General features: G+C 43.9%; 1 protein-coding gene across 17 annotated transcripts in view; it reads left to right on the top strand.

Annotated features, from left to right (window-relative positions):
- LOC135255164 (tight junction protein ZO-1-like) overlaps positions 1-17,652 on the top strand; it is a 145,697-nt gene that overhangs the window by 33,896 nt on the left and 94,149 nt on the right. For all 17 annotated transcript variants that reach the window (XM_064335969.1, XM_064335973.1, XM_064335975.1 and 14 more), the window contains one exon: positions 3,359-3,497. In XM_064335969.1, coding sequence (XP_064192039.1) covers positions 3,359-3,497 — 139 coding nt within the window. The remainder of the gene's footprint in view (positions 1-3,358; positions 3,498-17,652) is intronic.

Raw genomic sequence — 17,652 nt, forward strand, 5'->3', positions numbered from 1 at the left:
GAGCAAGCGCAAGAATGCAGCTTGTTGGTATAACTCTGCCCTGACTTGGGTTAAACCCTATCAGACTCCCATACTCCAGTCAAGAGTGTGGGGATCTGATTGGGTAAAAAGATATCACTTGCCCAGTACTCCACAGGATCTACCTTTTGTGGTTCCAGTGTACAATGACCTGCCCTATGACAGCCCCCTGTAATATTCCTATAATATCACCTCTGCTCGCTCCCATAGCAGTCTGTGTCTAACATTAGATATAATAGCTGTGTGTCTTCAGAGGAGACAGGAGCGCTTTGCTCACAATGCAGGTCAGGCCACTAGTACTTCGTCAGCTGCAAGTTTTTCCCTATAAAAACCCATCTGCATTATGTACAGTGAGAAAAGTGCTTGCTGTGAACATCTCTGCTCGTTGTTTTGATAGCACATGACACGCGTAGGCTAAGGTGGATTACAGGGAGCGATGCAGCTGGGTACGTTCTGTACCAGCACGTCTTCTGGGGAAAGCCGTACCAGGCTAACCAGCCACCACTGCCTCACTCTCCTTTTTAATTTCTGTCCCTTATCTTACATTCAGGTGACGTAAGAACAATTAATGGATATTTGAGTCATAGCACACCTTAGTATCCACGTATCCAAGTATCCAAGCCCCATGCATGAGTCAAACGGTTTGCTCCTGTTCGTTCTCATAATTCTCTCTTGTTAAAGAACAAAAACAATCTGTAACTGTGGTTGTGTGCATGCTCTTGCCTGTGTGTTCCATATGAGGCATGTAGCAAGCTAGCGCGTCCATTTTATCTGAAGCATCCAGTTTGTGAAATTATGCCTGCTGACAGGTTGTCCCGTTCAGTGAATGGCCTTTGGGTTGGTCTGACTCAAGGACTGATGAGCACAGCCTGTCAAGTCAGTCTAGGCTGGGTTTCCATGCGCCAGAAACGACAGCCATTATCAATGAACGTGAATCTTGGTGAGGTGCCTAACCTTGGATTTTCCGCATGACTCGGCTGTCTATGTAGTAAGCGTTTACCCTGTGTTTTCCTTTCTTCCTGAGTCCATGGGTTTTAAAACATATTCATAAAGCATGATTAATATACTGCATATTCATATAAGAGGTTTCCACATTCTGAGAAAATGAATGTTGCTCTGGTTATGTCTGGTTTGATGTACCAAGCACATGTAAATCTACTGTATTTCCTAATCTATTTCTGTAGATCTGTTCCTAAACTTTTCCTCAGGGGTTCATTTCTTTAATATTTAATGACCAACTAAATTAAAGTTATAAATACTTGTTTATTTTGCCCACTACCACTCCACCCCCAATGAAAGTCATGTTGTACTTTTAAGGTCACACTTGAGATATATTTTAATATGGTAGATATATATTTTAAAAAGGCCACACAGGCTTACCTGGCCAGAGCACAGAGGTTCTTTCATGTAGCCCCCCCTCTCCCGCCCACCAACCCCCTGTTTATTGACTGTTGCCTGAAGGAGAGACACTATTTTTCAATGGCTCCTCATACAACATTCATTACTTTAACCTGGAAACGATGGTGCCCGTCTCCTCCGTTTTCCTTTTAAGGAAATTCAGTTTTGACGCCCCAGAGCCTCAGTGTATCACATCCAACCCATTTTTTTATTTATTTTTTTACCCCTGCTGGTTTTTAAATTAAATTCAATCTCCTCACACTAGGGGAGCAGCTTTCAGGTAATTAAAGCGGGATTGCATTTGGGTTTTTGCTCATTGGAAAGCATTTGCATTCTGGGGAATTGCTTTAAGTTGCCAGAGCAGCAAGGCACCACGGGCCATTTTTACCCTTCCCTTTTACGCTTACCCTTACACACTCTACTGTCCTCTAGAGCCTAGAAGGCACGAGTTGAAACAGAGATGGAGAAATTCTGTTCTGTAGTTCTTGGAAACCCCAGCCAGGTACCGGCAGAAGCCTTTATTGATCTGTCCTGGTGATTCTGGCCAGCATCCAGCAGCTGAGAACTCCTCTAAATTGAGCTCTGTGTAGGAGGAGGTAAATCCCAGCTGTGGCTGTGGCCGGCGCCAATGTTATGTCTCTTAGAGGAAAACTAAGAAAGAGGTTCCAAATTGACAAGGTGCAGCTGTGAAATGCTACCAAGGCCAATTAGAAAAAACTGACACTTTCTCCCGTCCTCCGTTGTGACCAGTAGAATCAGTGCCAGAGAATATTCCGGTGTGTGGGAGTCGTGTCCTCAGTCCCTATATGAAACCGCGGACGAAACAGAATACAGAATGTCTCTTTCGTCTCCCTCACTTAAGGCACACCACAGTGAAATCGCCAGAAGCAGAGTTACCATGAATATGCAACAGGATTTTCCTTTTCATTTTCCTTTTTCCTGTGTTGGTTCTGTTGACTACTGTGTTTGTTTTACCCAGTCTAAAAATATTTGTTTGTGGTCAGGTTTTATGGAGCTGTGCTTGGTCAATCCTAAAGCAATGCAAATTAATGAACAGATGAAAGCAGCAGATGATCTTGTTTCTCACTAATTTATGCCCTCTGCATTGTTTCAGCAAGGAGCTGATATTTTCTGTTGAATCAGTATTATGTTAGTAGTATGATATGTTTCTCCTTACGTTGCCTTAACCGCTCAAACACACACAGGCTAGCTGATAGCATGCACAGTTTGTCAGTCTTTTGCTTCAGTACCTAATCAAGATTTTTTGTAGTAATGTGCAGGGGCAATCAGCACTATTGTACTGAAGTAGTGTCATTGAGTTTTTGCTGGCGGCCTAAAAGCTTACTGAGGTACAGGCCAAAATATTTATCCTTACACGACCTGGGTCAAATAATAGTGAAATAATAATAGTATACACTATATAATTGTAATCACATTGCTCTGAATATTGGTGAAAATACACGTTTTTTAAAGATTGCCGGCAGGAATTCCTGCAGGAATTTTACTGTCGTCTGAAGATTTTATGTATTTCAAATAATTGTTTGACCCAGGTCTTTTCTGAACACAGAAGCAGGATGTGATGCTATGTCTGTGTGGGGCCAACTCAGTAAAGACAAATGAGTGTTTTGTACCTGGTCTGGCCCGAGTTGGGCTGGTGACATTAAACCCAATTATGTGCACTTAATTGGAATGCCATTTATTCCAAACAAAGAAGACTGCCTTCTATTTAAAAAGACAGCCTTTTGTGCCCCTCTCTCTCTTTCTGTTTTATTTACCAACTCCTCTATGACTCGTTGATGCCCAGGGATGCTGCACTCTGATGTTTTGGCTGCAGGAGACGTAGTCATTCTTCGTGGCCGTGGTGATTAAGTGTTGTTCTTCCTCCTCTCGTCCCCCGTTGCCCTGCCCCGCCCCGACCCACCCCGCCCTTGCTGCGCTTCAGGGTGACCCCCAGCTGTGACGCCTCGACTGCTGCAGCCCCCCCGGCGAGCGTGAGCCAGGGGAAGCCGTCCCTGCGTCGGATCAAGGGTCGGATTCACAGGAGCAAGAGCCTGGACAGCATCGACCTACTCGAGTCTAACGTGAGTGAGACAGAATAACAGTATGTCATACGTACGTGTGTGTGTGTACGCGCGTGTGTGTGTGTGTGTGTGTGTGTGTGTGTGTGTGTGTACGCGTGTGTGTGTGTGTACGCGCGTGTGTGTGTGTGTGTGTGTGTGTGTGTGTGTGTGTGTGTGTGTGTATGTTGCTGTATGTGAGAGACATACAGTGTTACATACAAATATTATGTAAATGAAAGTAGTCATGTTTGTACCACTTTGTGTGTGTGTATGTTTCTGTATAAGTGAGACATACAGTGTTACATACTAATGCTATGTAAATGAAAGTAGTCATGTTTGCACCACATTGTGGCATATCCTTTGCATGCAATGACTGCTTGAGACATCGACAGCTGCAGAGTGTCTGGTGATGCTCTGTCAGGCCAGTATTGCGGGCATCTCCTGCTCCTGCTTGTTTCGGGGGTTAGCTGCCTTCAGTTTTCTCTTCAGCAGCACATTGTGAAACGTGTGTTCGATTTAATAAAGATCGCGTGGCTGACTTGGCCGGTGAAGAGTTTTCTAGTTTGACTTTGAAAAAACTCCTTTGTTGCTTTAGCAGTATGTTTTGGATCATTGTCTTGCTGTAGGATGAAGCGTCATCCAATTAATTTGGAGGCATTTTGTTGAACTTAAGCAGATATGATGCTTCTGTACACTTTAGACTTCATTCTGCTGCTGCTATCATCTTCAGTGAAGACAAGTGAGCCAGTACCTGAGGCAGCCATACATGCCCAAACCATAATACCCCCACCCCAAAGTTTCACAGATGAGGGGGTGCTTTGGATCTTGAGGAGTTCCTTTTGGCCTCCACACTTTACTCTTGCCATTACTCTGATACAAGTGCATTTTGGTCACATCTGTCTACAAGACAGAGTCCAAAGGCAATTGAAAGCCTAGAATCAAGACTAGATTCTGAAAGCTCTCTTATACCTGCACCAAGGAAGCAACTGAACACATATGACTAACCAAAAACACATGTGAAGCTATTTGTCCCAAACAATACGGTGCCCTGAAATGGAGGGCTATGTATAAAAACCGCTGTATTTTGTACATGGTGAAAGCAAAATGTATGAAAATACCCTTCAATAAAAGCTGAGAATGTTCACCTTAAACATGTGAATTGTTTGATTACAAATCTACAATTGAGGAGTGCAGAATGCCAAATCAAGACAAAATATGTCTCATCATGGAGCTCTCTGTATGAGCACACACACATGTATGTTTTTGTCTGTTTGTATATGCCGTATGCCAAAAGTTGGTGAAACAACCTCAAACCAATGACTCAAGCGTGAGCACTTCTGTTAGGACTGTATATTTAAGAGCTGAAGATAGCATGTTAAAAGAGCTGGGGATAGGAACCTTGTTTTCCCATGAAAACAGGGAGTCTAGGCCCAGCATTCAGCTATCCCAGAATTCCAGACAGCCCACCTGGTTCAGTGGGCAAGCTGAGAGCTAATGGGTTCAGTCAGTGCTGACTTCATGTCAGGGCTGTCACTACCACGGGACCCACGGTGTTGCACAAAGCGGTGCCATTAACGGGATTTCTGAGGCGATTTCATGTTCCCTGAAATGAGCATCACTGACGCAAACAGTCGCGACTATGCATTGCTCTGGGGGGAGTGTTGTGGAGGGGGGAAAAAAGCCTTTTTTCAGTTTACTCTCCATTTTTTACCATGTAATCTTTTGGATCCGAACTGGAGAGGCGCTTCGCGAAACACGATGAATGAAACAGGACAGGCAGAGCCTCTTCGCCTGGCCAGGATGTTCATGTGGTACACAAATTGTCATTATAATGACAACTGTACAGCCCAGTGCCAAGGAGGATAGATGAAACAGCATCTACTGCTGAAGAGAAAACATACAACGTTCCACTTCCCACACAGTCTATTTATGAAACAAGCGAAGGAATAATCTGACAATTTTGAATCTGTAAGCAGCTTGGATCCAGCCATAAAAACCACGATGGCTCTGTGAATCGGCCTAAAGCTGCTTGGGTTTATATGCTCTGGTCTCTTCTGTTATGAATGGGGGACATCTTTGGCTGTTTATCATCAACAGAAAAAGCCATGGCTTTATGGGATAGGAGCAGGCCAACTTGTCATTGACAAAAAGTGTATTAGCATTACTCAACTGATAATTTAATGTTAACTGAGGTCAGAGCAAATAGTACCACCAGACCAGTGGTTGTGGCCGTAAACGGCCACCTAGACCATTTATGCCAGAAGCTAGTTCTGGCCACCACATTAGAAACCAGGGTTTCTTATTATTTCCCAAGCAGAATAGCTGGTGTTTTACTTCTGGTGGTGAGGGCAGGGTGTGTTCCATCAATATATGTTAAGACGAGAGTATATATTTCCACAGGCATTTTCCCTGATGCAGACGCAAGGTCTAAGAACCAGTTATTCTACTCATCTCGCACACTCGAGGAAATAAAGCTTTTACCACGTTTTACAGCCACCATTTTATTTGTTGGATTGAGACAGGTGTTTTGGAGACCCTGCACCTGGACCGTGACCTGATTGCAGCCGGCAGGAGCCTGGTGTCGTCTGGCCTCCTTGTACTTCATCTCGTATTCTGCACATGCGGGGATTACTTATCGCTGAATTTATATAAAACGCATATAATCGCGTGCGCTAATCTATTGTTGATGCCTCCTTAAACTGTAGGCTGGAGTTAGGGACGTGACAAGAGGACGTGGTTGATGCGTAGCGCAGGAATAGCCGGGTCCTGCGAGCTGCAGCTCAGCAAAATCAGAGGAGAGCAATTAGCTGTTTTGAATCAGCCCTAACGACAAAGTGTCAGGCTCCAGCGGCGCAACCTCTTTCAACCTTTGCGGTTTGAGCGTTTAGGGAGATGCGCTATCCTTTCGCAGAGCACGCAGTATCGCTACCTGAAGGCTAAAATTGTCCTTTTTCCTGATCAAGCGTTTTCGCTTGTGCGCTGTTTACAGTTTTCCCAGGACACGACCTGGCTGTGTTCCCTCCCATTGTCATTGATGTTATTTTACAAATTACACACCTGCGTTTCATAACACAGTGGCGAAATAATAAGACATATGAAAATCTTGCTGAAATGTTGGAATGCTGACGGAGAGTCACAATGTTTATCAGCAGCAGCAGCGTTTAAACTGATCGTTTTTGGGAAAATTCCGCCCTGTGACGGAGCTCAGCGCACATCACATCAGGAACATGGGGTCGGGTCCCTGAACGGACGGAAGGTTGCTGACGAGCCTCTGCTGGAGGAACGCTACGGTCTGTCTTCGTGGTGAGCGATGAGGCTTCAGGGACCCCGAGGAGCACTTCCGTTAAGTTGTTTTTCGAGTTCCTTTTCGGGGTGTTGCTAACCGGCTGGGCAGTTCGTTCACTAAATCGCTGCAGAATAAATGAATTTGCCATGAATTTTAAATGCTTAGTGCGAACGGTTAAATGTTACGTACCAGTGACAAAGTGTTTTAATGTTTAAAAAAAACACTGAATTGAGGAATTGGAAATCTTGTAGGGTTGATTTTAATTAATGGACTCTAATTCCAGCTACACAATTCCCACAATGGCTCAATAAATTGTGCGGCTTGGCAGATTCACTTGTAGGAGACATATTTGCCAACACAATACTGTTACTTTATGACTCTCCTCTTTCCTTGTTTGTGGTTTAAAGAGGAGAGGGAATAGTAGGTTTCAACAGTTCATTTTAAAATAATGTTTCTTTGGAGACAGGGGAAGTTTTTGGCACAGGATCTGCCCTTGCTGTCATCAATGCCGGTGAGCTGTGCTCTTGTTGACAAAAAATGATTTAATAAACTTTCAGTGCCAAGAAGCTGCAAAAAAGCAGCATGGAGGCACCCTGCTTAACAGCTGTTGCTGACGTACCCATAATAAATGGTGGAAAGGGGATGAGGAGGAGGGGAAGAGTGGAAGAGAGGGAGGAAAAGAAAAGAAAGAAAGGGGCTTCATTCAAACACTCATGGTGTTTGAATAATGCAAATTGAAATTCAAAATTTAAATTTGGCTCGGTAGATCAACCCCCAAAGTATACAGTACAGTGGAGGCAAAGAATGAGAGAAATGGGGGGAACTGAGAATGATAAAGATGTAAGCTTCCCTTTCTCCCTAAAAGGACAGAGGGAAGAAGAGATCAGAATCAGCAGTCACGCCAGGCTTCGGAGCTGAGGTCAGCTATCCGTGAAAACAGCATCACAGGGACACTTTTCTCCAGAGGATTCTCTCCCTCTCTTTCTCCCTTCCCTATTTCCATCACTCTTCCTCCACCTCTTCATATCTGTCTTACTTTCTTCCTTTGTCCTCTCTCTCTCTCTCTCTCTCTCCCCTCACTCTTTCTCTTTCTCTCCCTGTACCCTGCACTGAGGACAAGCACAATGTCACGATGTGGAACAGTGTGAAGCAGCATTCCTTCCGGTTCACCGCCTTGCGAGTCATTGTCACTTCACATCATCGAATGGGTTTGGACCCATGGTGCGCTCGAAGGAAAAAACAAAGCATGTCACATCGCTTCGAGGAGCACGATCAGCAGCAGTAGGACGCTTCCTAACCTCCGAAAGTGCTCCTTCTCACACGCAACGTCCCTGAAGAAGTTCTGCAGCCTAATTGGACACATTTAGAATCGAAACCGAAAGCATTGATTTGTAAAATGATCTATCTTTTTAAAGCACTGTTTTTTCCTGCCTTCTCAGCTGTTCTTGTAAGTGTGCGGTACAAAAAAAGCAGTTTCGGCCCAGAGGCCACAGAGGGATGGACCAAAAGAGGTTCTGGAGGGGAGGTGGGTACCGCTGGGGGGTTGGTACTCATCTGGGAATGCTGTTTCTTTCTTATTAATTATTCAGGGTAAACGGACTCTCTCATTTGTCTTTAAATGCAAAACAGTTGCCAGTTTCCTGCCTGAGCATCCAAAGAAAGTCACTCGATTATTCAGAGCAATGCAAGGCAGGGACGGGCCCCAGGAACACATTACCGATGACTCTTTGCCCCTGAGCCTAGGGATGACCTTGCAGGGTTCTGTCGCCAAAACCACCGTGTAAAGCCTCCCGCCCGCAGCTCGGGTTTTGTAGGTCTCCTCAGCGAACTGCCCCCTCCCACAAGATAAAACATGTAGGGACCGGTCAGCTGCTGGATGCCTCCCCCCACCCATCTCTGCGTAATACCAGTGCCTGCACTCCAGCTGCGTGTGGTGTTGCAGAAGCGCTGCACCTGCGTGTTCAGCGGCGGTCCCGTTGCGGTAAGGGTGTGCTTGAGGGGTGTGTGTGGACCCCGTAGAGGTTTTGCAATGGCCAAGCGCTCCGCCCACACCGAGCTGAGCAGGCCTCTGTCTGTGTGAGTGGCCCAGGCGTGAGAAACATACTTCTGCAGAAGCCCAGTGAAAATTTTTGGTGAAAAGTCAGTGAAAGGCCCGTGAAGTACTACCATCTTTGGGTTCACGTGAAAACCTGGCTGCATTTTGTTGAAGATTGAAAGATTTCTAGCCGAATAGGAAGTAGCCAGGCTATATCAGGGTAAAACCTGAGTTATATTGGGGTTAACCTAGTCCATTTATGTCAAAGGTCTCTCAACCTAGATATCCACCCCTCTCTGCATATAGATTCCAGGTTTTGCTCACTGGGAGCATACCTGGCTGCATTTCACTGTACCTGCATAAATCCTGATGTAATTATCGTACATTAAGTGAGCATTAAAGTGGAATTTAATTTGCTGTGTAATGTGCTGTGTTGTAGGCAGGTTGAATGGCTGTCCTTTTAAAGTAAGTCACCATCCCAGATGAAGGGAATACCCAGCTCAATTTGAATTCGTCCCATGTTTAAATTGATCCATATAGTAAAATTATTTACAGTTATGGAGTTTATAATAGCTAAGAAATGATGCACAGACAAAGCTACCACAAAAACTGGGAATGATTAGCTGTAACTATTGGTTTTCTGGTTTAATGATTTTTTTTTTGATTGCTTATGAATTAAATGAACAGGTTTGGAGTGCAGGCCGCGGTAAGGTAAGGTTTCTGCCCTGTATAGTTTCCAGCTCTCTGGTTACTGCACAGAGCACACGCACGTTAGTTTGTGTATGTAAGAGAGTATTCATGAATGTATGTTCGCGTGTCTGTAAGTATCTTAAGTATCGTAAAATCTGATGAATGTTCCATGGCCCTGTTCTAAGCTGATTATAGCTGAAAAGCAATCTGTGTAATTAGCATGGAGCATTTACTCAGGACAGAAACTGCACTGGGCCACAGTGCCATTCTTACACAGGGCACATAATTCCAGAAATAAGTCAATCAATCAATCATAACTATATAGCCATTTGGAAACCTGTTATCTCACAGAGCTTCTCAGTTGACATTGAGAAGTTCAAGAATGGCTTCAGCTTGTCCTGGAAAGGTCTTAGTCAGTCATTGAAAGCCTTTAGTCGTGTAATGGACACAGGCTTGGGAAGGCCTCTGTCAGTCCAATGAATGCTCGGGATGGTCCTGTTGGTTCTCAGGATCTCTGTTGTCTTCGTTATTAGAGCGTGTTTGGTCAGATGTTGTATTCCTCAGTGACACATTCTCTGGAGCCCCTCACCCCTGGCATATCACCCCCCCCCCCCCCCCCCGCCTCCCGCATGTCCACTGTCAATGCTTTATGCATTTTGTTATCTTTAAGTGAGTTCAGTCTTCCATTACGTGAGTGTGTTTAAATTTAAATCCAAAATGGGGAAAATAAAAATAAATTCAAAGCATTTTGCTCTCATCGACCGTAGCAGGGCTTTGGTCCAGCTGAAAAAAGAAATCGACAGAAACCCAGTGCAGCATCAAAGGCGGTTTCTGGCAGACAGGCACAACCGTGCAGCATGGATTGTGGGGTTACTGCTACCATGTGACCGATTCTCTGTAACAGCTGACAAATAGGGAACGTGTAGCAGCGCTTTTATTAACGCGGCTGAATTACGTCACGTGTCACAGTCTGCCCCTGCACTGTGTCCTTGCTGGTGTGACAGCACCTGGTTTTCTGTTGGCTGGCAGTATTGGCCGCTTCGCTCTTCCTCTTTAGCACTTGCCATCACAGCACTTGTCTCCTGTGTTACCAGCTGTCAATACTGACAAAGACGGCTGTCCTCTGAAGTTCAGATTCTGTGACTAGTTCAGTAGTGGTTTAAGTGAGGCTTCCCCTACTGAATAATAGAAAGATTATTATTATTATTATTAGCATTATTATTATTAGTAGTAGTAGTAGTTGTTGTAGTAGCAGCAGTAGTAGGATTATTATTTATGAATTTGTTAACCATCAATTCTGTATACAGTGACATATATAAGTGCACAGTTCAGTTACATATAAAAATATAGTTGGTGCAATACTATTTAATATAAATTTTCTCTCACTTGTACTTTCAACACGCACCTCCTGGCTCTTAACAGTGACCTTGATTGAGCTGAAGAGAAACCATTGAGTTTATTGAAGAGTGCAGTTTGTGCAGAAATGCACAGGAACCTTAGGAAATGAAATATCCATAGCCTAAAGCCTCATTCCATCCTGTCCGTGCATTTTATATGAGTACATCCAAGGTCAGGGAAAAGCACCAGAGCATTGTTTCTATAGATAGATGTGATTTATAGCACCTATTTGTGTTTATCGGAAAGGGTGTGTATGTGTGTGCTCGTTCATGTATGTGGTATGTGTGTTCGTGCATTCACACGTGTGCCTTTGCGTGTGTGTGTGTGTGCATATGTGTGCTGGGTGTGCATGCTTGCATGCAGGTGAGTGTGTACATCTTTGCGAATGTATATGGGTTTTCATGTGTACATGCATGTTAGTGCATGTGTATGTGTGTGTGTGTGTGTGTGTCTGTGTGTGCTGCTTCAGCGTGTGTGTGTGTGTCCAATGCCTCAGGTTTCCTTTTATATGGACATCGATCTGATGCATTAGAGCCCTTGGGTCAGCACTTCTCTGAGGAGAAATGGGGAGTCGATGTTTGCAGAGTTTCGCTTGAGAGGACCTTACGGTAGGTTTAGGTTCACCTCACACAAGGGACCGTTGTCCTCCACCCTCCATTCCATACTGTTGATAGGATCAGACAGGGGCAATGGCTTGTGCGGTGGGAGATTAGTAATGGGGGATTGAGGGTCCTGGAGAGCAGGTCCTTAATTGTAATGAAGCGGCTCTGCAGATCAAATCAAAAGGGTTACATCACAGTGTGCCTTCCTGAATACCATTAGCCTCCAAGTACAGACATAGTACTACATCTTTACATTACATTACATTACAGGCATTTAGCAGACGCTCTTATCCAGAGCGACTTACACAACTTTTACATAGCATTTTTACATTGTATCCATTTATACAGCTGGATATATACTGAAGCAATTTCGGTTAAGTGCCTTGCTCAAGGGTACAACGGCAGTGTCTACCCGGGAATCGAACCTGTGACCTTTCGGTTACAAGCCCAGTCCCTTACCCACTGTGCTACACTCCGTCCTACATCTTCTGGATCTTCCTTAATTTATTTACACCAACTGTAAACTGTTTATTTTTTGAGCCAGCCATTGAAGAACTGTTCGAATTCATGTAAAATATATTTTTGAGGGAATCTTAAACACAGGCCCATTTCTGTATTTCTAAGCGATATTACTTGTACATGTTACATTTATTCTATTCTGCTTTAGATTGAGGTGTTGCATGGACAGAAACATGAGCATCACATCTGCCATTTAAAACATACCAGGTTCTAAAAATATACAGCAATGCTTTTAGTGATAAATGTAAGGCAGTCTAACCCAGTGCTTGTTCCGCGGAACAGAATTTGGTGTCTTTTTAAATTAGTCTATTTCTGAAGCCGGTGAGGGAAAAAAACCCCGTAGTATTTACATTGTCGTCATCCAGGGCTTTTCATCTGTTTCCTTGGCAACACTTTTGGCCTGTCTCGCTGGGTTTACTGTGGAAAGGGAGTGAATGTCTGGGTAATGTCTGTGATAACGCAGTGTGCGTGTGTGTATGTGTGTGTGTGTGTGTGTGTGTTTACAGGCCCATGTTAGATAAGCTCGCCAGTACTTATGCATTCAGTCACAATGCTGAACTACGTTAAAACTCAAATGCATAATTTTTTTCAGTATAACAATGTTGACAGATATGGCCATGGTGAAACCTCTATTTTTAAAGGTGTTTCCAGACAGCTGTACTGCATGTTCTCAGTGTCGTAAATAAATAAATAAATATAAATAAACCTTGTGTCTCCAAAGGCAAAAAAATTCTCAGGAACAGCTTTTTTCCCATTTACCAATGCGCATTATGGTTTTATCATTTGGGGTTTTGAACCAAAAGGCTGTAAATGCCCGTAAATAAACCCAAGAACTTGTTAGATTGAAAGATTTCATAAATTTTGTGGCAGAACCTGAATTTCATTTTTTGTTTTCTGAAAGCCGCTCACTAGGTGTTCACAGCGCTCTTCCTGGTAGCTGTCGCTACCTCTGCCTGGTTGAGCAGCTTCTCCCATTCCGTCATCTTTTGTTTCCCATCATGCTTTTAGCATGTGTTTGGTGCCAACAGCCACACTGTCACCCTTTAAAGAATCCGCTCCGTCGTGAGGTGAGGCGTCTCAGATTTCACTTTTGACTTTGTCCCTTGTGCAGCATAAATCGACTTAAAGAAATGCAACCCGTCCCTGGGGAGATCATTATAGCGCTGATCAGCTTATTCACATCCTTTGACATTGAAACAAACAGAGAGTGAGAGGGACTCGGAGGAAATGAAAACTTGTGGAGAGATGTGCGTCTTTAGTTTTGGGGGTTTTGGGGCTCTCAGATTGAACCCCTTGCCAGACATGGTGGATAGCGAGCGTCCTGTTTTGGCTTGGGTGGGCTACCTGTGGAGAGGATGTTCCTTTCACACACAAATGTGTGGCACCTTCTCTGGGTTTGACATTTTTTTCCCCAGTTTTGCTAAACTTCTGTAAATGATTTAAGGAGTGTATTTGTGTTAGCACATTTATGTGCTTATGTTCGGACACACTTAAGTAGTGTATGTGTGTGAGTATATGTAGGTGTTTGAATAGTCTGGGCCTGTGCATTTGACTGTATGTGTGTGCTTACATGTTTGTGTCTTTGTGTTACTCATATTGGTGTTTGTCAGTGTGTCTGTGCATGTGGGTGAGTGTATGCATTGCATATATATGCATTAGTGTATCAGGGTGATTGAGGACATATTTGCATGTCTGCATTTGTCCAACCCCAAATCCTTTGGAATGTGTGTGTTTGTGTGTGTGTGTGTGTGCGCATGCGTGTGGCATGTTTAATTTGTGTATGTGTTGGATGTATGGGTGTGTGTATGTTTTGTGTGTATGCGTATGTGTTCATGTGTGTGCGTATTTATGTGAATGCATTGATATGTCTGTATGTTTGTGTATGTGTGTTTGTGTATACTTGTATGTGCGTTTGAGTGCACATGCACCTCGCAGACATCTATAGGTGTTTAGTCTTGTCAGAATACAGGACTGCTCCCTCGTCTGTGAAAAACTTTTAAATGCACCAGCTACCACTGTGCTTCCATCCCACCCTGCTCCATTTTCAGTCCACTGGGAACAGGCAGATGTACAGAAGACCCTGGCCTCTAGTGGCACAACTGGGACATTTCTTAGGACCTCCACCAGTGCGTGCATCTTTAATCAGTTACTCTAATCAGGAGATTCTGTTGTTTGCTCGCTTCCTTTCTCAACTCTATCAGTACATATCAGTCCAGGTTTCTCTCACACACTAATCTAATGTTTCTCTCTCTCTCTCTCTGTTTCTCTCTTTCTGTCTCTGTTTCTCTCTCTCTCAGTCTCTCTCTCTGAGATATGGATCTGCTTGTGGAAGCAGATCCATATTTGTTTCCCTGGCATGATTGACAGGTCTGCTCAATAAATGAGCTGGAGAATTGATCAGCTCAGTGGGTGATCAGGAGTCAAACTGCAGATAGATACATTTCAGCTGCTGTTTCCACGCAGCAAGTTTATAATCAATATGACTAACTAGCCGATCACGTGAATATGGTGTGTGAAAGGCCTCTCATTTTTACTTTTTTTAGTCATGTCATTTGGGCCTTTGAGTGAACAAGACTTCTTATATTGTTAAAGAAAAAACCTTAGCATCACATTCTCCCTTAATTTTTCCTTGATCCAGAGGAAAGAGCTGCAGGTGTAGTACTGTTATCTGAAATGCAGCAAACATGCACGTGCGCCCACACTGACACACACACACACACACACACACACACACACATATGTATACACACTCTGCACTAATCCTTTGTCTCAGATGCTCTATTAGATAATTTGTTCTAGTCCCAGAGGTGTAGCAGGCTCCAGTGCAGCACTGTTGGGTCAGTGCTTTCCCTGACTACCTCCAACTTCACCTGTGAAAACATACCCAAAATAGTGTGCCGTTAAATCCAAACACATACAATGTCCCTTTGATAGCTTCCTTCGTGCAATAATGACAGGTTACATGATTGGCAGGTTGGGAAAACATGTGGCTCCTCAAAACCCAATGTCCAACACATCAGATGTACATAGAATTCACTACTCAAAAGCCTTTTTAATCTATCAAGAACATGTCTGTGTGTGTGAGCATGTGTATGTACACACGTAGCAGACAATCAGTGGCATTTACAATTACAATTTACAATTTCAATTACAATTAAAGGTAGTTAATATATTTGTAAAAATATTTAACCATATTTTTACACATTTTAGAAATGAAAAGGGTAAACTAGGTAAAGCTGTGACATTTCGGAGAGGACATTGTGTTCCTTCTCATAGTCATACACGTGCACACACACTTGCACATGCGCGCGTGCACACATGCATACACACTTTGCACATAAGCAAAGGTCAGCATCTCCCCTCTTAAAATACTGAGCAGGGCCTGAAAAGGCAATCCAATGCATTAGCACCAACACTGTCCATCTTTTAGTGCAGAAAAACAAGTCTTTCAGCGGAAATACCCGGTCATTTACGTGCTACAAATGTGCTGGGTTGTCAGAATTACATTTGCCTAATGATGTGCACTGACTCACATCCCATCACCCTAAGCACACGCACTAGCAGTGGGCCAAAATATATGTGCTCAGCCTTTGCTGTTCAAATCATATTCTGTGAGCATTCAGTGCAAGAGACATTAGCACTCATTGGCACTAGGAAGCCAATGTAGCAACCACTGCTGTCACAAGTGCCAAGGTACTGAAATAATACAGAAAACAGCGTCTTCAACAATGAATGATGAAGGATTCATCATTCAGGATGAAGCTGAGTAATTTGTATCAGAAATCCTGCAGGGGGCAGAGTTTTACTAGCAAATTAGAATGCAGCTTGCGAAAAAAATGAAGGTACCGATTCAGCGTGCTACTGCCCTCTGATTTACAATTCAAAACAACAACTGAAAGCATGAAATAAAAACTTCTTGTGATATGCGATCGCTCCCTTTTTTAAAAATTACACTTTTTTAAAGGGAATAACCCGGTGTTTCTTCGCGTTTTATTTTTTCACTCTTAGGTGTGTGCGAAGGTGACGGGTGGTTAACACCATAAAGCGGAGGCGCGAGAAGAGAGGAAAGGCATTCTCAAGGGGCTTCCTGTCAAATACTGAAGCCATTTAAAGCTCGCCTTGAAATTCGTTTATACCGTCATGCAAATGAGACTGTGAAATATGAAAAACAAAGACGACCGCTCAGCGCGCGGGGGCTCTAATGATGTTCACGGGCAGACCGTTGCACCTTCTTCTGAGGCTTACGGCTCCCACCGTAATTGTTTGGGGAGAGCAGATGCCAGGAGATTTAATTAAGTGAAACCGATGTTCGTGTGATCGCTCTGCAGTTAGCATATTACGTAGCATAATTCATTATTTTTCGCAAGGCAGACCAATGTTTTAGTGCAACAAAACTGAAGCAAGTAATAGTCCCTTGGGTGTATTAAACGGCAGTCGGTCTGTGAGGAGCGCTGCTCACCTGCGAGCTCGTGCTTGGTCCATAATGTTGAAGAGGGCGGAAAAGGAATACCGTGATGGAAGAAGAGTCTTCCGCGGCTTAACAGTCATCTGATTAATGTCTCCTCTGTTGGTGGTTTTTAGATCAAGAAGGAGATGACACGGTTATTTTTATTTTTACCGTTTACAATACAAACAACACACCCCCCAGGACCTGGGTTCAGAACCCCTGCTGCACTTGCCATGCTGTCAAGAGGGGTGTGAATCAGGTGACTGAGAATTTGGTGATGTTTAAGGTTTGCACCGCCTCACCCATGTGCTGTAAATACACTTTAGAATTTTTCAGGATTTGTCTCCCTGCTGAGAGAAGTACTCTCACCTCGGCTGTATAGTCTTATACTCTTTCAATATGCCAGTGGGCTTGTGTCAAACTGTTGCTCCTGAGAATAAGGTTGTGTGCAAAGAGCCAGTAATCTGTCTGTTTGTGTGTTTAGCAAGGGAGTGGTAACCCAGCCATTCTGAGCTCAGTGTCACCCTGTCTGTTTTGGTGAACAGGCTGCAAAAAGCCTGTCAGAATCGCACCAGGTCCAGTTTTCAGGGTGTCATTTTTGTTTAAATGTCATCTTTGGTTTTAGAAACACCACCTTCATTTTACAAACATTGTTGCTCTTTAGATTCACTTATTCTCACGCTGTCAGGGATCCTGGCTCCCCTGTCCCTTGTATGTCTGGCCATGGCTGATCTGCTTTGGGGTGAGAGAATTATATTTGTTGCTCTCATTCTAAAAGTGCTGCTGCCTGGTTTTTTCCCTTTGGGGATTGGTTGGGTGTAGTAACGACCTCACCGCCGTTTGCTCCATCATTGAAGTTGATGGCTTTTCTTTAAACGTCAGCCCATAAATAAACCTTGTACGAATTAACCGAATTGATTTCCAGAAGAATTGAGAAGTGGTGGAGATTTATGGCGCTGCCTGGCTTTTGCGCAGTGCGGTAAATCACCCACGGAATGATTTTTTTTCTACCCCCCCCCCCCTTTCTCTTTACCCCTCCCCCTCCTTTTTCTTTCCCCCCCTCCCTCTCTCTTGCTCACACTATCCCCTTTCCCATACCTCACTCTCCCTCTCTCTCCTTCCCCCTCCCTCCTCGTTTCTGGTCAGTGAGAGCAACTGATATCACATGCTATCATCCTCACTGTGTTTTTTTTTCATTT

The sequence above is a fragment of the Anguilla rostrata genome, chromosome 5 (genome assembly GCF_018555375.3).
Source record: "Anguilla rostrata isolate EN2019 chromosome 5, ASM1855537v3, whole genome shotgun sequence".
In the NCBI taxonomy this organism is placed as follows: Eukaryota; Metazoa; Chordata; class Actinopteri; order Anguilliformes; family Anguillidae; genus Anguilla; species Anguilla rostrata.